Source organism: Triturus cristatus, chromosome 10, assembly GCF_964204655.1.
Source record: "Triturus cristatus chromosome 10, aTriCri1.1, whole genome shotgun sequence".
NCBI classification, from domain to species: Eukaryota; Metazoa; Chordata; class Amphibia; order Caudata; family Salamandridae; genus Triturus; species Triturus cristatus.
In genome coordinates this window covers 1,093,270,977-1,093,294,754 of record NC_140593.1, presented here as the reverse complement: position 1 = coordinate 1,093,294,754, position 23,778 = coordinate 1,093,270,977, and the positions used below count along the sequence as shown (strand labels likewise).

At 44.1% G+C, this 23,778-nt stretch overlaps 1 protein-coding gene across 1 annotated transcript in view; it reads left to right on the top strand.

Moving 5' to 3' along the window:
* Window positions 1-23,778, top strand: part of UNKL (unk like zinc finger) — a 514,610-nt gene that overhangs the window by 184,265 nt on the left and 306,567 nt on the right. The window contains exon 5 of the mRNA XM_085629284.1: window positions 3,497-3,632. Coding sequence (XP_085485410.1) covers window positions 3,497-3,632 — 136 coding nt within the window. The remainder of the gene's footprint in view (window positions 1-3,496; window positions 3,633-23,778) is intronic.

Sequence of the window (23,778 nt, the reverse complement as noted above, 5' to 3'; positions counted from 1 at the left end):
CCACAGAGGATATAGAATGCGTTGGTGCAGTCTTCCATAATTTATTATATGGGGGTGTTTGATATTATGGGTGAGCTTTCTCTCTTTTTTTAATGTTAGTGTATGTAAATAATTATGAATGCTATGCCAGTTACTTAAAAAGCTTCCCTGGTAGCTCTTTATGGAGGGTGCCAGCTCTACTGTTGAAGAGTCTTTGCTTTGCTATGAAATTGTATCGCCTTTCTGTTGTTCTGAGTTTAAGAACCCTCAGTGGTTCTCTTTTTGAGAAGTAATTCTTCCATATTGCCTCCTCTTGGGCTTCGCTGAACCCACTGTAGGACGGCACATTTGATGTCTTATTCTTTATTCCGTTTTTGCTGGAAATGACTGACCATTTGAGCTGCCTACATTTTATATCTTTCCATCTTATATTTGATTTGTGCTGGATCATCTTTGTCTTGTCTTCTTAATTAGTTTTTCAAGTACACGGTAGTCTAAATGGGTGTATATTTGTGTAAGCCACGTTTTTTTGTATTGGTATTGGTGAATGGTTTATACATTATTAGGATTCCATTATATTCAGTCAGTAACATGGATTCCACATTTATGGTACACTTGTATGTGGGCTGTGTGCATTGCTTCTGTTATTGTTTTATCCTTTCTAGTCTTTTTGAGTTTGAAAGCACCGAGTCCCACTTTACTTTTCGTTTTGTTTTAAATGCAAAGATCGTTTTTTTCTATTTTTATTCAGGATGTGCCATTTTTTTCATATCATCCTTAGTGACATTTCCAAAGGTGAACATTTATACAAATGGCAATTCAATATCTTGATTTCCATTCAGAGAATAACTTTTCTCTGGACGTAAAGCAAACTCTTTTCATTGATCTCATCAGAAGTCTTTTTGGTTATTTTGTTTCTCATAGTTTTAATAGTAAACTACTTTTGGTGGGTACTTCTATCCATTAATTCTTTACCTTTTGAATATTCCCAGGTCGTCCGATGCGGAGGGCGACTGAGGTTCATGACCTACAATTGCCCACCATGGAGGTGAAAACCATTGTCCTCTTTGAAGTCCTACAACCGGGACAAACTAACACTGACCCCTGCTAAATTTGAATGAGGCCCTCACAGACATGCTTTCTGGGCAAAGCCATGTTACGGACCCTCGGGGAACAGGCACAAGCACCTCCCTGTCCCAGGTGATCTGGCCTTCATAATGCATCATCTGACTTCGAAAAGCTTGGTGGTACGAGTCAACCCAAGTGCCTTTCCTACCACCCCACTGAATAGAGAATCCAGGACCTTGAAACCTTTGAGAAAAGCATGTTGTCCTCAACCATCTTGAACTTAAGATCCATCAATGCCAGCTGCCTACTGGGCCGCTATACACTTACCCTTTGTGATTCCAGTCCTGCCTGCTATGCTGGATGACTTGCGCTCAAACTTTACACAAGCCATTAAGGATGCTTATGACGTGCCACAATTCATGATTTGTTGTGGGTGGATACTACAGATTGCCTTCGTTGGACAATTGGCATTCGTGGGTCCCTTAGGAGATACAAGTTGATGAGGTCTACAGGCTTCTTAGGGTATGTCCAATATTCTTTAATGGACATGCCCATCTGAGATCTTACCTCTTTTGCAAAAAAGCAGACTCTGCAATTGAATGCTATGAAGACGACAAGCCATGCAACCTGGCTGATGAGGGTTATGAACCCGAAACCGGTCCCAGGATGCTTGTTTCCGGTCCAGGGAAGACATGGCTTGGCAGTTCGGGCTGGACTGTTCCCATGAGGTACAGGGTCAGACTGATTTGCATATGGCCATGTCTGAACTGGGGTGGTGGAGTGAGCTAAAGAATGATGATGGATTAAACCCAGATCAGCTGACTGGGGGTGAGTGTTAGATTTGCTCAAGTGCTCCGTCCATCATCCCCTTTGGTATCGCTATGCAACCAGCACAGCAGACACTCCAGGCTGCAGTAGACCTTGGAAGGCAGGGGCAGCATGCAACCCAGTCTCTTCCTTCCAGCAGATGCAGATCCCACATGTGCCACCTAGCATTGTCCACAAGTTGGATGGAGGAGGCCAAGAGACCTTGAAGTCTCAGAGTTGCTCTCCCTGAGACCCAGACTGTAGGCTGAAACATCGGGATCATGGCCCTAATGCCCTGGACTCATTGAGTTGGAAGAATAGCTCTAAACACCGTGTTTGGGATAGCTCCAATGAAAGGGAGTCTCTGCGAAGTAGCTGGGTGTGACTTCCGTACATTTATGGTAAAACCCAACATCAATAGGTCATCTGTCATCTACAGATGGCACTACTGAAGGTAAGTATCTTGTTCATCCATCACCTTGTTGTTTGTTCAAGATGGCGCCAACCCTCACCATATTCATGTTGGCCCCTCTAAAGGGCATCATATATGCCACAGAGGCCCATCAAGGGCCTAAATATGAGGCGTTCTTTAGTATGCCCTGGCTCTCCTTGCAAGCCTTCACCATTATCCAAACCAACTGATGCATCTGCTAACCTGCCTATCTGATTGACAAGTGCACTACCTCCTGCGACTCTGGTCACATTCACAGCCAAGACACCTTTAAACTGGAGATAAATTCCAACAATGGACGAACAAGGCAAAGTCCAGTTCCCATTTATGCACCCTGGGTATGATACAACATCAAGGTTCCCCAACCATGCTTCAATTAAGACACTGTTCAAAACTCTTCATTACGATAAAGTAAAAGTCCACCACTATTCTCAAAATCCATCTTTCCCTCCAATCACTCATTGACTGTATCTTTGTCTAGGACTTTGTTCAGTGCTACGCTGCTTTTTTATACTAGGTTTGTACTTTAAAATCTATGAAAACATCTGATACATACATAGATGCATACATTATTATAATTGAGACTTCCACACTAGTAGAAAGGAAGGGACAGATTCCATCGATCATCAAAAGCCTGATTCTTAAGTGGATTCTTATTCCAGTGTGGCAGAGGATGCCTTATGCAGATTCCAAGGGGTAGCAGACCCAATGACTACTGTTCGTGATTTAAAGCATATTTTGATGGCTTCCAGTGGTACCAGCTGGTTTAATGGGTCTAGTCCCTTGCCAAATAACGCAATGCATGGCCCAGCATCCTGGTTGTTCATACATAATGGTGTGGCTTTATGCTCATATGTTATTAACACTGCTTTTTTTTTTTAAATATGCTCTATATAGTGAGTTTTGTTAACTTGTTTACACTGGACACCACCCATTAATGAGTAGCACAGTCCCTATACTGCACGTATATTATCTGATGTCTTTGTGAACAAAAAAAGAAGTACGGTTGGAGGTTTAAACTCTTGTATTGATATTTTTATTTGATTTTACTCCTTTTAGTGCACAAAGGAATGAGGATTTATAATTTAAATATCCTAAGACTCTGACCTTATTCGTGTTCAAATGAAATTTAAATATTTTGTACTTAATTATCTTTTTTAATTCTGTGTAAATATGTTTATTTCTTTCCAGATTCAAATTTTGTGTTGGCCAGCTACAAGACAGAACAGTGCACTAAACCACCAAGACTGTGCCGCCAGGGTTATGCATGCCCGCATTATCACAACAGCCGAGATAGAAGACGAAATCCTAGAAAATTCAAATACAGGTGCTTATAAATGAGTTGAAACAGGCTTCCCGATTTGGTGAGCTTTGGGCCACAGGTTGCAGTACAACAGTACAACATATACTCAAGTGTGGTTTTGGTGAACTAAAAATCAAAAACCAGGTAAAGCTCACAGGATACGTTTTGACAGTTGCAGCCCACTGTTTACCTAAAAACAATTAATTTTAAACCTGTTTATTAATTGGAAAACCAGCCTAAACTATTTCTTAGTTTTAGTGATTACCCTCAATTATTTGTGATGGGTATCTCCTTTCTTTCTCTTACTGGTTGCATCATAGAATCCACAGATGTGCCTAAAAAAAAATTAGAATATTCCCAGCCATAGTGATAATATTATACAAATTGTTGCAAAATAGCTCTGTACAAGTATTTCTTTGTAAGTCATGTAGATGTCATTTAATTTCTTGACAGAAGTACTGTTTGCAACAGCTGGGTTATACAGGTATTTACTTCATTCTTCAAAATGCTACTGTACTTTCTTTGATATAAATCTTAGATGTATTCCCTAAGAGCATTAATATGGATACTGGAACCTCTTCAGTACATTGGCCACCTGCTGACATTATTAAAGATGGTAAAGCGTTACCGTAACGCATGTTTGAACACAGACTTATGTCTAGGCAATACAGCAGTGCAAGTGATAGCTTCCTTTTAAAATGCATGGTATGTTACTTTTCATCTCCTGCCTGAGTAAGGGGTGTACTGTGTTAGGAGCTTGCATCCTTGTGAAGGTTATCCACATAGTCCTATCTGAGGATGATTTCTCAAAGGCACCATCAAGCTCTAGATTGCTCCATGCCTTCCAGACTGCCATGAAGGGTGCTAAGTAGATATTTTCTTCAGAGAGCTGCTTTTTAGGTTTTTTCTACTTTCAGTGCTGGTCCTCTATCCATGCTTTCTCCCAATATTGGTTGCTTCTACTTCCATGCCTCATCCACGCTCGCTGTACTGCATAGATTAGCCACTAACTTCTTCTAAATTACATGGTTCGAGATTCAGGGGTCCACATCCTTCTGATTCATGGTTTCTCCAGATTTAATATGTTGAACCTTATGTTGAACCTGAAGAATACCAAAATTTCATAGCAAAATACCTCTTGTGTTCCCGTAGGTACAGTGACGAGAGTAACGTTGATTGTAAATCTCAAATTTGATGGGAATGGTCTTCTCACTCCTTAACTGGTGAAAGACTGTGGATCTGAAGACAAAATCTGTCATTACCAAAAAAGTGTTATAAATGGCCTGAATTAATCAACTCCTATTATCTCTTAATAGTCAAGCATTTATATTTTTAGATAGTGAGGTGTTTTGCTGGCAGTGGCCTTGTTATCAAGTGTTTATTAGCTGTAGTGACCGCTTTGTTTCCTTTATTCTTTTTTCTTACACTAAGTGGTGCATTTTTCAGTATCATCGTTGTGTGTTATTCATTATGCAAATGTCATCATACGGCCATTAGAGGCTTTTTTTGAGACTGCTCCATCCAGTTGAAAGATGCTTTCTTCCATGACACCATATCTGAATTCATAAGAGGTTTCTCAGACTCTTGGCTGGAGGCAAATACCGATAGTGTAAATTTTCTACTTTAACCCATGTTCAGTCTTCTGGGTCAACTCAAAGGTAAATTAAGTTGTTGTGGCCTGCATGAGACACACAGACCTGTATATCTGTGCTTTTCCACATATTTTTTTGGATCAGGGCCTACACTCTACAAGTGAACCGTGAGTCACTGTGGCTGATATTTAAAAAAAAAACACGTGGCTGTAGATTCTTGGGCTTAAAGTGAATGTTGGAATGTTCTCCCTTGTTTCTTTACAGAGGATTTGTTTAATCAGAACCCGGTTTAAAGCAGCTTGGAAGACCATCAATCCACAAGAAAGTATGATAATTTTTAAGAGGTCTTTTCTGTACCTGTCCTTTAGACTAGAATATAGTGGTGGGGGAGGGGCTTGGGACCCCCTGTGTTAAGTAGCCGCTTTAACTAGCTTGCAAGTTATCCAAAGTCATGTAGCCTCAAGCTAGAGATTGAAGCCAAACCTGCAGTCTTTTAATGATATCAGTCTTTGCACCATGAATGATTTTAGGTGCTGGGCATCAGAATATCCATTCTGTTGTTCATATGTTTACAAACTTTTATTTTTCTCCCTGTTGCCAGCCCTTGACTCCCTGCTAAAATGTGACACAATGTAGCATTTAAAAACATTCATTCAACAATAGTGTGTGTAGATTTTCCACCTCAATGTTTGGGTCTACCAGGAAGATATTCAGGTGTAGAGATTCAGAACTATGCCACATAATCTTCAAGATACTTCAGCAACTTCTAAAACATTTCTTAAAACTTTTGGTAGCAGCACATCATCTTCTCTGCTAACAAGAGGATTGTGAAGTGTGTAGCCTTTTTCCCTGTGGTTCCCCGCAACAGTTGTTTCAGTTCTGAGGCTCTTTCAGGCTCTGTTTCAGGGTTGTTGGGCCAGGGTAGAGTTCAGTTTGCTCCTTTATTGCCACTGCCTATTTCTTCCTTTTAAGCCATTACAAGACTTGTCGTCTAATGCCATTTTTTTCCCAGATAAGCAGCATGCATAAAAGATTTATGGGCATGCCTGTCCGATGAGAGTACAAGCAGAGTGACATGAAGACATGATTAGTCGCTTATCGGTTTCCGAAACTGACCACGCACAGGCTGAAAGAGCCTTATGTGAAATTATAAGCGTCATCGGTCATGCCACAACTGAAATTGCGAAAGCAGGCCTGCTGAGCTACTCAAGCTTACGCAACACTGCATGCTTATAGTGCCTGCACCCAAACATGCACTTCAGAAGTGTGAAATAATCTATCTTTTTTAAGTTAAAGTTTTAAAGATGAGAGTAGACACTTTCCCCTTCGGAAGGAGCAGCAGCAACCTTTGAAGACTTATCCATCTAAAAGGCTTTTCTCTGCTTCTTTGGCACAAATGAACCAACAATGAAAGAATCCAAACTTTTCTTCAAATGGAAGGTGTGCAGAACTACATTTGACATGGCTAAATCATCAAGGTGCGTTAAGGCCGCAGCAGAGCATAGGTCCCATCCATTCAACCTCTTACCGGTGTTGTCCTGAAAAGATAGGTGGCACTCTGATGTGTTCCTGCGGTGAGAAATTGTATTGCATGGGCACAGTCTCTTTGTGACTCCAATGCTGACCCTGTGTGGTGGAACGGAACACATGGACTGTGGCTGGGAAATCTTCGGAAAAACCATTTAGTTGAAAGAAGGAGCAACGTTTCCCAGAGCATCTACCACCTATTCTTTCCTGTTGAAGGCAGATTTCATTTTTACATCACAAAGACAACTCACAATAGTCTACTTCTGATTTCATGAATAGAAAAGGATATTTGTAGCCCTTGTAAGCCATGCATTCCAGCCTTAAAGGAGACATGCACAAATTGATTTGGCACAATGCTTGGTAGATGCTGTATGGACATTACAGGAAAGAATTGTAGTCCAGAACAGTTCGTGGAACCTTTAAGAAATTGTTGTTTTTTTAATTTAGTCCAGGCAAATGGAAAAATCTAAGCACTAGTGGTGCAGTGTTGAAGAATCTGAGGACAAAAGGTCCCCCTGGTTAAAGACGAGGAAATGTGAAGAATGACCAGCTACAATTATATAATGACACAAACTAGACTGATCAGCGGAGGAGAATGTAGGCAAGATATATAGGCTGGGAAAGTAGTATCTCAAATATCTAACTGGTCTTTTGTCTCAAACTGGTCTATTACGACCCAGAAAGTTAGAAAGATGCAGTGTAATGCGACACATTTAGAAACAAGTGACAGCACAGGATTCTCAGAAGAGAGACCGAGAAGAGACCTGGGCTCATGTAAAAAGGACAAAAAAATAACTATTAAAAACATGCTGTGCCTCGTAGTCCTTCACGACCCCCACCGCAGAAAGGGAGACTGTGTTGAGAGATGGTCTGGAGGAATCAAGTGAAATGAATGCAGGAGGCCTTGAACATTGTTTGCTTGTTATGACGGAATTTATGGAATATGTGGATTTCCCAAAAGGCTCATCTTCAGGTTCTTGGATATCCTCTGGAGTAGAATGACAAGAGCCATCAATGCACCCTAGCCTCTTAGCTCTCCCAAGATTGGCCAGGAAATGGAACAACAAGATTAATCCACTTTCTTTTGCTGCATCCCTTGCTTCATAGCCTGAATTGTAGTGCTCTTTGGTGTATTGTTGTTGTGGTGGTGGCTAAACGTGGTTTGGTAAGCAATTATTTAATAATATTGATACATGCAACTGCAATGCTAAAGTGAAAACCATACGCTTCGTATCCACGTACTTCAATGCTATAGCAGTATCTGAACATTCTTCTCTTCTGCTTATATTCACCTTTTTTGTGACAAGCGTTTGCTATCCTTTTTGTGACCCTTGAGGCTGTTCTCTTGGGCTCAGTGTTCATACAAAATATATGTGGATTTCTCCTTCCCATGTCTCCAACTGTCCTTGCAGTGCAATGTCTCCTTGCACTACACGTTTTTCATTCATATGTCAACACTGTTTCTTTTTTAAATTTCATCAAATGATTTAAGCCCTGGAGCTAGAATAGAAAATAAGTCTCCTAGACCGTATTAAGTAAAGTTATAAAGAGACCAATGCAGGACATACATACAATCATGCCTACCACACAGAAGTGAAATCCAAGTCCCATCGCTGCGACTGGTGATCTGGGTTTCTGTGGAAAACCATAGAAAGAGCGGTGGTAGAAGGGAAAGGTCCTTGGCTGACATCAGAGACAAAGTTGAATGGAACACTTGTATGCAACTGAGGACTAGTGAAAGATGAGCCCAATTTCAAACCAATATTTCATACTATGAGAATTGTCTCTAGGGAGATGAACGTGTGAGAGTTTTAGGGATTCTTCAGGACGGGGCAGGTATTATTGCCCACAGTAAGGATCTTCCCCCTCATTGAACCAGAGCCAGTGGTGGGTGGACAGCTATAAGGGAGACTGGCTCTGGCACACCGCTTTGGCCGTCACCTACCCAGGCGGTTTTCTGACAATTTTCTTGTCTTCTCCTCCGCTGCTGTCTCCTTCCTTTGGACTCTCAACTCTCCCTGATCTGTTTGGATTCTGCTTCTCGTTTTCGCTACTCCTGCACTGAAGTATTCTCCCTCTTACCCCTTTACTCCACCCCCTTTACGCTTCATTTATCCCTCCTCTTTCCTCCTTTCCCGTTGAGACCTAGCTGTTTGGCTGATGCCCGGTGGAGCTACGTGATCGCTAAAGAGGAGATGGGCTGTAGACTTCCTCCTCGGCCGTCACCTACCCAGCCGGACTTTGAGCAGACTCTCCTTCGTCTCTCCATCCTATCTACCTCCTACCCCTTTTCCCCACCCCTTTACCCTTCTAAGCTCCATGTATTTTGTCTTCTACTCTCTTTAAATGTTTTTCTAGTAATTGATGTAACATGTGACTGATGTAATTTTGTAATTTCTGTGGAGCCTTATGTAAAGCGCTCTGATACCTCCGAGTCTAGCCAGCGTTATATAAAACTCTCAAAATAAATAAAATAAAATAAATAAAAGTGAGGAGACATCCAATTACGAACCCGTCTGAGACAAGCTTGAAAGAATGTTGCTAGTGACTTGTTTCAGTTAAAGCAGATATATAAATATTGCCAGAATTTGTATAGAACCTGAATCTGGAGGACAAGATAGGTCTGGCCAGTCACTCAATGCAAGTGTTAAATGAAAAGAAAGAGCAGAACCCTGATCGAGAGGGCAAGGACCAGAAGAGAAGGAGAAAACAAATTCCAAAATAGATTTGGTAGGAAGGAGTTTATCCAAGCCAGTGCTGAGCTTTTTACTCTGATAGTCCCTTATATAGATGAATTAAACACAATGGTGACTTTTTTTAATGTAGTCTAGAGATCTAATAAATTCAAAGCATGATACTGTTGCTGTCCAAGAGGACCAAATTGATGCTATGGCTTCAATGAAAGCCTGCTTGATGGTCATCAAACATTTTCAGTCATTCACATAATTTGAAGTGGTGTTTTGCCACAAATTACTCAAGGAGCTGAACACCAGCATAAATGAGGGAAATGGGGGAAAATTAGGTATCTTTGAGGATTGGCATCAGTTTTCTTAAGAATAGTCAGCACCTGAGCAGACTTAACATTGCTCAGAAACCTTGCCTGGCTGCAGAGAGTTGTTAAGGACGTCTATATCAGTGGCTTAATAGCCTGTTTACTATCATTTTAGAAACGTTTAAGGAGATCAAAGCTTCATATGGCAATCAGATTTTAGATTGTTCAGTGATGAGATTTGTGAAACTTTCAAAACGATGGCATAAGCTGAAAGACTATTTCTCTTAAGAGGTGACTCTCAAAAGGACGTCCATCTATTTTAAATCTTGTACTTTTTTGTGCACCTTTATGATGCCCATCTAATGATGAATTTTCATGTCTGAAGGAGAGAAAAAAGTTATGTCCCAAGAATTATGCCTACCAGGTTATGTTATAGTACCCTACAAACAATCGGGCTGAGTATCTTGGTAATTACTTTGTATAAAACACATGCATAGCATACTTTCCCCCCACCAAATCCCATTCTTTCAGTTTTGAGAAAATAACATCCAAACAGATACCCATTGTCAACTTACATTTTTTCTCCTTACCTTTAGTTAAACCATAAAATTTAAGATGCAACATGCGTCTATTTCCAGTTTCTCGTTCCTAACATTTTGTGCTGAGATCTACACCTAAGTTCTTGCAAACTCTGTTGCATTTCCAAAAGCAGGTTCTTCAGTCTCACTCAACCTTTCTTTAAATTCTACTTCATACCCCCTTAAATCATGACATTTATGCCATATTTTGAATGGAGAAGCATCGCCTAACCAAATAGCCAGGTTTCATTCCTCTTATTTCTTACAGTCTTGTGCATTACTTTCATTCCCTTTTCTAAATTAGTTTTTACCTCTGTTATAGAATCAAAATATTTGGTAAGATCATTCATTAGTAAATAGGGAATTATATGTTCGAGGCATATGAGCTGCAGATCACACACTGAGGATAAGATCGCCATCTGGTGTTGGGCTCGGATGATTGCAGGTTGTTGTTGTCTTCGGAAGAAGCCTTTGGTCACGAGGTTGGTGACTCCTCCCCTGGACAACAGTGCGCATGGGCATCCACTCCATCGTCAGATTGTTTTTTTCCGCCATTGGGTTCGGATGAACTTTTTTCCGCTCCAGCAGAAAACTTCTAGCAATCATTTTAAATACTTAATCTTCATTCCATCGACGTCGAACTCAACTCGGACCGGTTCCGCAAGCGGCTGATGGACAGGACACCCTTCAAAAAATGCCCCCAGTGTGGAGCGAAGTTCCCCCACAGTGACCACCACGAGGTTTGTAACCTCTGCCTGTCGCCGGAACACAACGAGTCCACCTGTCCAGCTTGTTCCGCTTTCCGTTCGAAGAAGACCCTCCGGGACCGAAGAGCTCGACGCCATATTATGGCCAAACCAGCTCCAGAACCGGAGGACATCTTTGCTCAAGATGTTCCCGAAGACGACACCGAAGATCTCGAGATCGTGTCCGAGGCTGACGATTCCGATGACCTCATCACTCCAGGGCAGCGTGTGAGTACCACCCCCCCTGCCCCTGCCCCATCCAAAAAAGCATTGGTCAAGACTCCGCCAGCTGGGCCCAGTCGCGACCGGAAATCCTCTTCAGAAGCCCCGCCCTCGGGCCCGGCTCCGAAGACATCTAAGCCTGTGGGTAGCTCGGGCTCGAGCAAACCTCACCTAATTGTGCCTTTAACACCCTCGGCACCCAAAAACCCACTGTTGGCACCGAAACAGGCTCCAAGACCGAAATCTCCTTCGGCACAGAAACGTTCCTCGGCACCGAAGTCTCCACCGGCACCGAAACGTTCTTCAACATCGATGCCTGAAAGTCCATCGGCACCGAAAACTCAGTCGGCACCGAAAACTCAGTCGGCACCGAAAACTCAATCGGCACCGAAAACTCAGTCGGTTCCGAAAAATCCATCGGACCCGAAAAAATCATCGGCGCCGAAAACTGCGTCCCCGCCGAAAAAAGCTCATAAAGACCCGAAGCGGACACCGCAGCCACCACCTTCGGAGCCAGATGAACTTTTTCGACCAGATCCTACTCAAAAGCGGATCTACATCAATCCTAACACGGGACATGTGACTGCCATCCCATATAAAAAGCGGAAGCTGGACACTACACCTCCCCCAGCTCCCATACGGAAAAAGGACTGTGCTACTTCACCACTTCGTCCTTCCTCTCCTGTTTTACCTCCTAACCCGTCCCCCCCTCCTCCTCCTGATTCTCCTTTACCTTTACCATCTCCCTATCATTCACCTCCTCCACAGGATGATAATGATGATTTAGGGGGAGGGGCGGACCCTGATTTATTTAATGATCCTGTTGATCCAAACGATCCTTTTACGTTCCCAGACCCAGCACCCATGGATGACTGGTCTTATCCTATACCTGACATGCCTGACCCCACTACCTACCCCTCCAAGCCCTCCCCTCCTGATGACCACCTAGGGTTCGGCCAACTTATAAATAGGGCAGCAACATTCCACGGCGTCACAATGCACACAGACGCCATTGAAGAGGACTTTCTCCTTGATACCTTTGAGCAGTCACAAAAGACTGTTCACATACTGCCCATGATCAAAGGGGTTATAAAGCATGCTACTGAAGTCTTTAAGGACCCTGTTCGAGCTAGGGTTCTCAACCCACGCATCGAAAAAAAGTACCGACCAGCCCCGCAAGACCCTGCATACATTAAGGCCCAGCTCCCTTTAGACTCCTTAGTCGTATCAAATGCCAGGAAGCGCGCTAACTCACAGACAACTGGAGAAACGCCTCCCCCAGACAAAGAGTCTAAGCTTTTAGAAGCCTCAGGCAAACGGGTCGCCGCGCAGGCGGCTAACCATTGGCGTATTGCGAATACCCAGGCCCTGTTAGCCAGGTATGATAGAGCGCATTATGACCAACTTGAGGACCTTATGCAACATCTGCCTGAACCCTTTAAGTCCCAGGCCTCTGACCTCATCCAAGAAGGCAAATTAATATCTAATGCCTCCATTAAATGCGCCTTAGATGCAGCAGACACTGCTTCTAGAGCGGTCAATACTAGCGTCTTACTCAGACGACATGCCTGGCTCCGTATTTCCGGTTTTAAACCGGAGGTTCAAACCGCAATTCTAGCTCAACCTTTCAACCAAGAGCAGCTATTTGGCCCTGCAGTGGATACTGCATTAGAAAAAATGAAAAAGGATAATGAAACTGCCAAGTCTATGGGAGCACTGCAGTCTCATCAAAACCGGGGTTCCTTTCGTCGCTCCTTTTATAGAGGAGGCTCCAAAAACACATCAACTGAGACCACGTCCACCTTTAAAAATTCTGGACAAACATCCCCTAACAGAGGTTATTTCCGGGGAGGTTATAGGGGAAACAATAACAAAGGTCGAGGGCGGGGCAACAACAACAACACCCGCACCTCACCAGCCACCAAACAGTGACTTGCCACCACTCCCCCCAGACCATTCCACTCCGGTCGGGGGGCGACTCCAACAATTCCTACCTGTCTGGACTTCCATCACCACAGACAGGTGGGTAAGACAAATTATCCTGTCTGGCTACTGCCTCGAACTCATACAATCCCCCCCAAACATACCGCCCAAACAACGTCCAATGTCCTCGCATCATCTCTCTCTCCTCAAACAAGAAGTTCAATCCCTGTTACAAAAACATGCGATAGAACCAGTCCCCCTTCAACATCAGGGAAAAGGGGTATATTCTCTATACTTCCTCATTCCCAAAAAGGACAAAACACTAAGGCCCATACTGGATCTCAGACTACTAAACCAGTATATACATTCGGATCATTTTCATATGACCACTCTCCAACAAGTCCTCCCACTTTTACAACAGGGAGACTTCCTCGCCACATTGGACCTCAAGGACGCATACTTTCACATCCCTATGCATCCCGCTCACAGAAAATATCTACGATTTGTGGTAGATGGGCAACACTATCAATTTACAGTTCTCCCATTCGGAGTAACAACGGCACCCAGAGTGTTCACCAAGTGCCTAGCAGTCGTGGCAGCGCATCTCAGAAGACAACAGATCCATGTCTTCCCCTATCTGGACGATTGGCTCATAAAAGCCAATACATACCAAAAATGCGTTCTCCACACTCATCGCACGATTCAAACTCTCCACGATTTGGGATTCACTATCAACTACCCCAAATCCCACCTACAACCTTCCCACTTACATCAGTATCTAGGAGCAACCATAGATACATCCAAAGCCATTGCCTATCCCAGCACTGCCAGGATAGCCAGTATACAAAATCTCATCTCTCAATTTCAAACTCATCCATCTCTTCCAGCAAGAGTGTTCATGCAGCTCCTAGGCATGATGGCGTCATGCATCTCCATAGTCCCACACGCACGACTTCAAATGCGTCCCTTACAGGAATGCTTAGCACAACAGTGGAACCAAGCTCACGGACAACTTACCGATCTGGTGTTGGTGGACAGTCGCTCACTTCGCTCACTGAAATGGTGGAACACCATCAACCTGTCCAAAGGGAGACCGTTCTTAGAGCCTCTTCCACAAGTTGTGCTAACTACAGACGCATCTCTCACGGGGTGGGGAGCCCACCTCCTTCACCATACCACTCAGGGCAGATGGACCAGTCAACAAAAACTGCTCCACATCAACCACCTGGAACTCTTAGCAGTGTTCCTAGCACTAAAATCCTTTCAAATTCACCTAAAGAACAAAACTGTCCTCATACGCACAGACAACATGACGACAATGTATTATATACAGAAACAGGGAGGGACACACTCTCTCCAACTGTCCCAACTGGCACAGCAAATCTGGAGATGGGCAATTCCCCAAAACATCTACCTGTTAGCAGAACATCTCCCAGGGACCCACAATCAAGTGGCCGACCTCCTAAGTCGCCACACACAACAGATCCACGAATGGGAACTACACCCCAAGGTTCTACTCCCCTTCTTCCAAAAGTGGGGACAACCAGACATAGACCTGTTCGCCACTCCCGAAAACACAAAATGCCCAACCTTCGCCGCCAGGTTTCCACACCCACAGTCGAAGGGCAATGCCCTATGGATGAACTGGTCAGGCAGATTTGCGTACGCCTTTCCGCCTCTCCCACTAGTTCCATTTGTGGTACGCAAACTGAAACAACAGTCACTAACACTAATACTAGTGGCTCCCACTTGGGCACGTCAACCGTGGTTCACCACACTTCTGGAACTATCTTTAGTTCCACATCAAAAGCTACGCCTCTCCCCGGATCTGTTAACCCAGAACCATGGAGAAATCAGACACCCAGATCCTCAAACACTGAACCTAGCGATCTGGCTCCTGAGGTCTTAGAGTTCGGTTACCTCAATCTCCCTCCAGACTGTATGAATATCATAAAAGAAGCCAGACGCCCTACTACTAGAGCGTGTTATGCCGCTAAATGGAAACGATTTGCCATCTACTGCGCTAATAATGACATACATCCATTGGATGCTTCCATCCAAAACATCATTTGCTATCTACTACACTTGCAAAGGTGCAATCTAGCGTATTCCTCTATACGTTTACACCTAGCAGCCTTGGCAGCCTACTTGCAAAATAGGCAACACCTGTCCCTTTTTAAGGTACCAGCCATCAAAGCGTTTATGGAAGGTCTCAAAAGAATTCTTCCCCCAAGATTGCCACCTGCACCAGTGTGGAATCTCAATGTGGTTCTAACAAGACTCATGGGTCCCCCATTTGAACCTATGCACAAATGTGAATTGCAATTCCTAACATGGAAGGTAGCTTTCCTTATCGCAATCACTTCCCTGCGCAGAGTAAGTGAAATACAAGCCCTTACACTTGAGGAACCTTTCTTACAACTACACCGTAACAAAGTGGTTCTTAGGACAAACCCTAAATTTCTTCCAAAAGTGATTTCCCCTTTCCACCTTAACCAATCAGTAGAACTACCGGTCTTTTTCCCAAATCCAGACTCGGTAGCTGAAAGGGCCCTACATACCTTAGATGTCAAAAGAGCCTTGCTTTATTACATCGACAGGACAAAACCTTTTCGAAAGACAAAACAACTCTTTGTTGCTTTCGCGCCACCACACAAAGGCAACCCGATCTCCAAATCAGGAATAGCCCGGTGGATAGTTAAATGCATCCAAATATGCTACCTCAAGGCTAAACGTACACTTACAGTTCCCCCTTGGGCGCACTCCACGCGTAAAATAGGGGCTTCTATGGCCTTCTTAGGCAATATTCCCTTAGAAGACATTTGCAAGGCAGCCACATGGTCTACCACGCATACCTTCACTAAACACTATTGTGTTGACGTGCAGGCCAAACAACAGGCCTCCGTGGGCCAGGCTGTCCTAAAAACTTTATTTCAAGCTGCTGCAACGGATACAGGCGACCACCGCTAAGGGGAGCACTGCTGTATAATCTATCCTCAGTGTGTGATCTGCAGCTCATATGCCTCGAACGGAATATGCTACTTACCAGTATGCATCTGTTCTTGGCATGTAGAGCTGCAGAGTCACACACGCCCGCCCGCCTCCCCGGGACCTGTATCTGTTCCAGCATCCGTCTTACTTAGACATTACACATGGACATCCTTTCTTTCTTTTCTATACACTCCATCTTTTCCCATCATGGCGAAAAACAATCTGACGATGGAGTGGATGCCCATGCGCACTGTTGTCCAGGGGAGGAGTCACCAACCTCGTGACCAAAGGCTTCTTCCGAAGACAACAACAACCTGCAATCATCCGAGCCCAACACCAGATGGCGATCTTATCCTCAGTGTGTGACTCTGCAGCTCTACATGCCAAGAACAGATGCATACTGGTAAGTAGCATATTCCTTACAAAGTAATACTTGCCTCCCCCCCTCCAGCCCTTCTTTTGTATAGAGAAGTGTTTTATAATATTGGTAAAATGCTAGAAATGGGTTTTAAGATATGTTGTACTAAAGTTCTTCCTGCTTCGTGTATATCTTCTAAAGTTGACTCACTGTCTTTGCTTCTCCTGTAGTTTATTTTCCTTTAGTTAAAAAGCTGTACATCTTAACCGTTTCACTGCTAGCCCCTCCCCCCCCCCCAGCCCCGTGCTAAGCTTTTTTTCCGCTATTTGGGGTAGTTCTGGCTTATGCCTCCCTAACTTTTTTTCCCACATAAGCTTTCCACAACAAATTTACATCCTTTTTACAGCATCCTAGGAATTCTAAAGGCAACCAGGGTTTGTGAATTCCCCTGGTTGGGATTGAGAAAATCGGCAAAATATATCTAGATGTTGAGACTTTTGGGGTAAATAGGATAATAGTGCTCTGCAAAAAAGTGCTTTTTTTCTCTAAAAAGGACATTAACAATAGGTTCGCTGTGCGGAAGTCACCATTGTCTTGGCTTTCAGGAACATACAGAGTTCATAGGTTTATTTTTTTACTACAGTTTTGTCATTTTTCAAAGAGGTAGCCCGTTTTCAACCTACTTACAGTTTGTGGTGGAAGCTGATGAGAAACCCATTGGTTATCCTAGAGAGCTATGGAGTTTTGAAAAGTGGACAAATATCCGAATTCAACAAGGGGTCATTTGTGTAGATGCCTTAAGGTTTTCTCAAAGAAACTGTTGAAACAAAAAAAAGCAAAATTAGCAGGAAAAAACGCCCGTTTGTGACAACGTTTTCATTTGTAACTTCTCATCACGATGGCCGATTCACAAGAGCATTGTGCCATTACGTTTGCTAGATCCTTCTGGATGCAAGAATATATAGTGTTTGTGGGTTTTCCAAGAACTCGAGGTACCCAGAGCCAATAATTGAGCTGCACCTTACAATGTTTTTTCATTGTGTACTGGATATAGAGCAATACCAATGGTAAAATATGAAGAGTGAAATAGGTATCAAGGAAACCTATGTATTTCCGAAATGGGCTCAATATATGGAGATTAGAAATTGTGGTTATTAGCTAATTTCTGAATTTACTAGCATGTGAATTTGAGGGCATCTCTCAAAATGTCCACTTACTAACACACTGGCTTACATTTGGAAGGCACAAATGCAGAGAAATACAATTGGTAATAAGACTTGTTCCCCTAAGTCTCTTGAATAAAAATGATACCAGACTTGTGTGAGTAGGGCTAGTGACCATGACAGGAAAGGAGTCCAAAACGCAACATAGGCACATCACATTTTCCACTGAAAACTTACCCTTTTTTTGGATTGTGCCTAGCTATGGGTTTTGGGCCCTAGCTCAGCCTGCACCTATGGAAACCTAGCACACCTGCACGTTTTTTTAAAACTAGACACCTGGGGTAATCCAGGGCAGGGTACCTTGCGGGGCTCTCGCCAGGTTTTCTTACCCAGAAGTCCTCGCAAACCGCAAACTTTGACAACAAAAAAACAAATTTTCCTCACCTTTCTGTGATGGAAAGTTCTGGAATCTGCAGGGAGCAACTTGTTTCCTACAACCTGCCATTCCCCCAAGTCTCCCAATAACAATGGTACGCCACTTGTGTGGGTAGGGCTTGTACCCATGACAGGGAAGGCCCCAAAACGCAACATGGTCACATCACATTTTCCATTGAAAACTGACACTTTTTCTTTTCAATATACTTAGCTGTGGAATTTGGGCTCTAATTCAGCTGGCACCTAGGGAAACCTAGCAAACTTGTACATTTTTGAAAACTTGACACCTAGGGGAATCCAGGGTAAAGTGACTTGTGTGGCTCCCACCAGGTTTTCCTGCCCAGAAGCCCTTGCAAATCTCAAACTTTGACTACAAAAACACATTTTCCTCACATTTCTCTGACACCCCACCCCCGCTCAGGACAAGTGGAGAAACGCTGGGTGGTAAGAATTTTGTGGATTCCTTTTGCTTCCGGAAGAATACATCATAGAAATGCATGGAAAATGTGCAATGTTAGTCAATTTTGAGTTTTGCAGGGCATTTTGGGTAAGAAAACTTTGTGGGGTCCACAAGAGGCACACCACGCTGTACTCCATCGGGTGTCTAATTTTCAGAAATGCCTGGGTTTGGTAGGGTTTCCCGGGTGGCCATGGAACCCAGCCCCCAAAACTGCAGTTACCCCTTTTGTTGATGTTGCCACATTGCATCTTGGTCCCCACACTTTTGCGGGCACTAGGTCCACCCACATAGGTGAGATGCAGTTTTTGTCAGGAGATATGTGGGAACTCTGAGTGGCAGGAAACTTGAGGCTTCCAGCAGATTCTAGTACTTTGAGGGATCCACGTGAGCCACCCTGGAGTCCCCCTGGTGTCTAGTTTATGAAAATATCTAGAGTTGGTCGATTTTCTCTAGAGACAACGTACACCCTGGCAGAGAGAGACTGAAAAGACAAATATTGCTGCACAACCATCTACTCTTCAAGTACAAACACATACTGCTTGGGTTTGGCACGAGGGTGAGTGAAAAGTTCAAAATTAAAAATGTTATTAACCAAAGATTTCAAAAAAATGAAATTCACTGTTAATAATATAATTGAAAGTTCAGAATACTGACCCAATGACTCTGTCTGTGAGCTTTAAAGACACGACAAGGCAACAACTACTTTACTTCGATTCACACTCCTTTCATGTGTCACACACACAAAATGATACACACTGCCAGCAGCGGGCCCTGCACATTACAACACTTGCATCTACAAACGGCGCCATTTAAGGGCCCATCACTTTCATACTCCGACAGGGCTAACACAGCAGTCACACTGCCTGGCAGCTGGCGGAGTGTGTGGACTGGTATTTGACTGGCAAGGTGTGTGTAGTGACCAGCAGCATGTCACTAAACACACACCGCCAGCCAAATGCCAGCGCACACACCACAATCCAGATGCCAATTCAGACACAACAATCACACTGCCTGGAAACTGGTGGAATGTGTGCACTGGTGTTTTGGTGGCAGTGTGTGTAGTAACTTGCTGCTGGTCACAACACACATTGGCTGCCTAATGCCAGTCCACGCACACCACCAGCTAAATGCCAGTCGACACACACCTCCAGCCAAGCGCCATTCCACACACACTGCCAGCCAAATGCCAGTCCATACACTGCCAGCTAAACACACCGCCAGCTAAGCGCAAGTGTGCATAAACCACCAGCCAAGCTCTAGGCTATGCACGCCATCAGCCAAACGCCAGTCAACGTACACATAAACCACCAGCCAAGTGCTAGTTTATGCACACCGCCATCCTCGCTCCAGTCTACACCCTGCCCTCTAAACCCTGCCAGCCAAGCGCCAGTCTGCACACACCCGTCACTTTTTTTTTTAACAAATAAGAAAACACAAACGAATTTGAGGGAGTTGAAAAATCAACTAGGACTGCAATAATAACAGATCTATATTAATACATCAAACAAAGGCCAACCGTAAAACTGAACAAAAAAATCTAAAACCATACAGACCAATCATTTTTATTTTACTCTCAGTCGCTCCCAATACTTGAGTTGTGTGTGGTACTATATAAAACATACAGGCACTCATAGCCCAGGATTAGAAGGATCCTCTGGGCAGTACAAATGACTCCTCTTTTGTACGCCTCTTCAAACACAGACTCTACATCTCCTTTAGGGAAAGTTTTTTTTGGGTGTGGTAGGAATGTAATCAGGAAAGTGTTGATCTTTCAGTCTAGCCACATCCTCCACCATTCTAACTCTAGGAACACTTGCATGCTCAACTGCAACAAGGCTTCCTATTACAGGCTGCTGAAATGGAACAAAAGTCATCTTTGAATCTGGAGTACAATCCTTGAATACAACCGAAGCATTGAAGGTTGCAAACTTCTTAGTACTTTCATTGTGAATGGTTAACAGCATGTGGACATCGTTCTTCTTTGAAAACTTCACAGCTAGATGTTCATCACTATGCAAGGCACAGCATTGTCCCCTTTGAAGTTTTTGTTTATATAGAAGTTGTTTAATGTAACCTTTACGATTAGAGCGGATTATGCCACATGCAACAGTGTCCACTTTGAACAATTCCTTGAAAAATTGTGCAGCAGTGTAGAAGTTAGCTATGTATAAATGGTGACCTTGCAGGTTCCCACACATTACTCCAGTATTGGAACTTTCATAGATTCCCATGCTTGTATCATTCCCCATCGTCGGAATGGGAGTCCTCGGTATACATAAAATAGCAATAGAAGCCATTACCAAAACAGAACCTAGGCCTAGGCCTATTCTTGTTTTGCAACCTATCCACCTCTTTTTGTAAAAGAGACCAAAAAAAAAAGAACAACCATTCAGATTAGCTTCACCCCCTAGAACCCTCCTGAGAGAAGCTCAGAACCTCAGATTTTCTACTGCACGTTGTGCAAGGGAGTCTCCACTGAGCTCTGCTCAGTTTTTTTCCTAGACATTGGATTCTACAACTTTTTCAGCAGTTTTTTCTTCAATTTCTTGAGGATGTCGGATAAAGAGAAGAAGGCCCTCCTTAAAGCATGTGCTACCTGTGCTAAGAAGAGGTTATAGATTGAAGACCAGCACAAGGACTGTATTTACTGTCTGTACCCAGACCACAAGGCTGCAGACTGTAAGATATGCAGTACTTTTTCTACCAAGACTTTGCGTGATCGTGAAGGGTGTCTTTTGACCTGGCTCCAGAAGCTAAAGTCAAGAAAGGAGCCAGTGTCCAGTGACAGCGACGAAACATATTCTGCAACCTCTTCCAGAGGGTCTGTAAAAAGGGGTAGAGCTTCTCCTTCTCCTTCACCTTCTGAGAAACGCCCTGGTAAGGCCTTGAAAAAGACCTCTGATAGGTCTGAAGGGCTTAGTCCTGTCGAATCTCCTCACCAAGGTGTAAAGGAGAGGGAAGGACTATCAAAAGGAGTAAGTCTTGAGAGGAAATCCAGTTCTGTTCCTCCAACGTCTCCTCCTGCGGCTTCAAAGACCTTCAAAAAGCCATCATCATTGACTTCTGAGGTGAAATCATCAAACAAGAATCACTCGTCGACGACGTCATCGATTCCGTCGACGAAAAAGCCTAAGGTACAGTCTTCTTCATCTTTCACCCCGTTGACTGGCTCGTCTACGGTGGTTTCCTCGTCACCGGTACTGACACAGAGCTCTGTGTCGACGAGTTCAACGCCGGTGGTATTTGTATCGTCCACGATGACGACATCGTCGAGGATGTCGACGACGAGTGTGACGACACCAACATCGTCGACGACGATGACATCGACGACGGTGATTTCTTCGTTGACGATTCTTTCTTCGAAGTCGATGGTGGAAAATTTTTCGATTTTTCTCAAAAAATTTCACAATCACACCGGAAATGACTTCGCCAAGGAGGGTGACTCCTTTACCTCCTGCACTTCTCCTCGAAGAAGAGGAATCTGATGAGGAGGAGGGATCTTTTGGCTTTGCTATTAGTCCTCCTCAACTACATGTCAAATGCTAGAACACGGATTCTGAAGGGGAGTTTGAGGATTTTGAGCAGTATGGTCCTCCCTCTCAATATCAATTAGACTATGATCAGGAGATGGTCCAAATGTCCTCCTCCTTGCTAACAGACTTACAAGCTATGCTCCTGGATTACAGGAAAAGATCTGCAACACAGCCTCCTGTTCCAGTAGGAGTGCTGGTTACTGCTGTTCCTTCTGATCGTCCCGTGGCCCCTCAATTACCACAGCCTCAGCCAATGCTGGAAGCGCAGGATGTTCCACCGGTTTAGCCTCCCATCCAGGATGACACCTCTGACGACGACCAAGGCAATGTCACAATCCCGGATCCAGATGTAGAGTGGTATGACGGATCCAGCTTCTCCTGCTGCAGCACCTGTTGATTCCCCCCCTTTGGATATAGGGGGTTTCCATAACTTAATGGAGAGGGCCGCCAAAAGGAATCGGAGTGCCTCCTTTATGATTTTAAGGAACCTTATAAGAAATCGGTCCGGTCAATTCCAATTGTGGACCATGTTTGGGAGGAAGGCTTAAAGGCAATGCAAAATACAGCCACGGTCATTCCCGTTTTTCCTCATCTGGAGAAGAAATATAAGGCTCCGGAGCGTAGCCCAGCCTGTTTAACCAGCCAACCTAAACCGGACTCTGTCATCTCGCAGGCCGCTCAGAGGAAATCTAGAAATCCTTCAGCTTCCCTTACCACTCCTCCAGATAAAGAAGGCAGGCGTCTGGATAATGTGGGCAAAAGATTTTCTTCTATGTCCAGCCTGCTGGTCAGAGCAGCTAATTCTTTGGCTATACTTGGACGATACGATCGCCAGATGTGGTGCAACCTGTCCCCCTATCTCGATCAGTTGCCGGAAGAAGGAAAGCAAGAAGGTAAAACGATTCTCCAGGAGGGCTAGATAACATCGGCAGAAATCATTGGTTGTGCAATGGATATTGCAACGACTGCCTTTTGCTCCTTGGCTGGAGCGGCTGTCCTTCGCCGACAGGGCTAGTTGCGGGCCACTTGCTTCCGCCCGGACGTCCAGAATAAGATCTTGGATCTGCCTTTTGATGGGGAAGCGCTGTTTGGAAAACATATAGATGATGTGCTCCAAGCAGTTAAGAAGGATACAGAAACAGCAAAATCCTTAGGGACTCTGCAGTACCGCAAGTTCCCATTACGAGGAGTGAGGGGAAGAGGTAACTCTTAATATAGAGAAGGTTACCAACAACAGTACTCCTCGTATAGTTCCCAATCTCAATCCTACAAGCCGAATTATAACCAGCGGCAGAATCAATCTTCTTCTTTCTCTTGCTCGAACAATAGAGGAAGGCAGGGTCGCCAAGGCAGAGACAACTCTAAGTGCCAATAGCGGCTTGCTGGCTCTGACTATTGCCCCCTCTCCTCCTTTGTCATCAGGGAGAGGCAGAGTTTCATATTTCCCCCACAACTGGCAACAAATAACATCAGACCGTTGGGTATTAAACATCATTCATTACGGCCATACCCTGGAGTTTGTCCAACCACCACTATCCAAGCCCCCTCGCGCCACGGTATCGAAACATCTCCGTCTGCTACAGTTAGAGGTCCATCAAATTCTCCTCAAAGGAGCTATAGAACCGGTCCTTCTCTCTCAAAGGGGAAAGG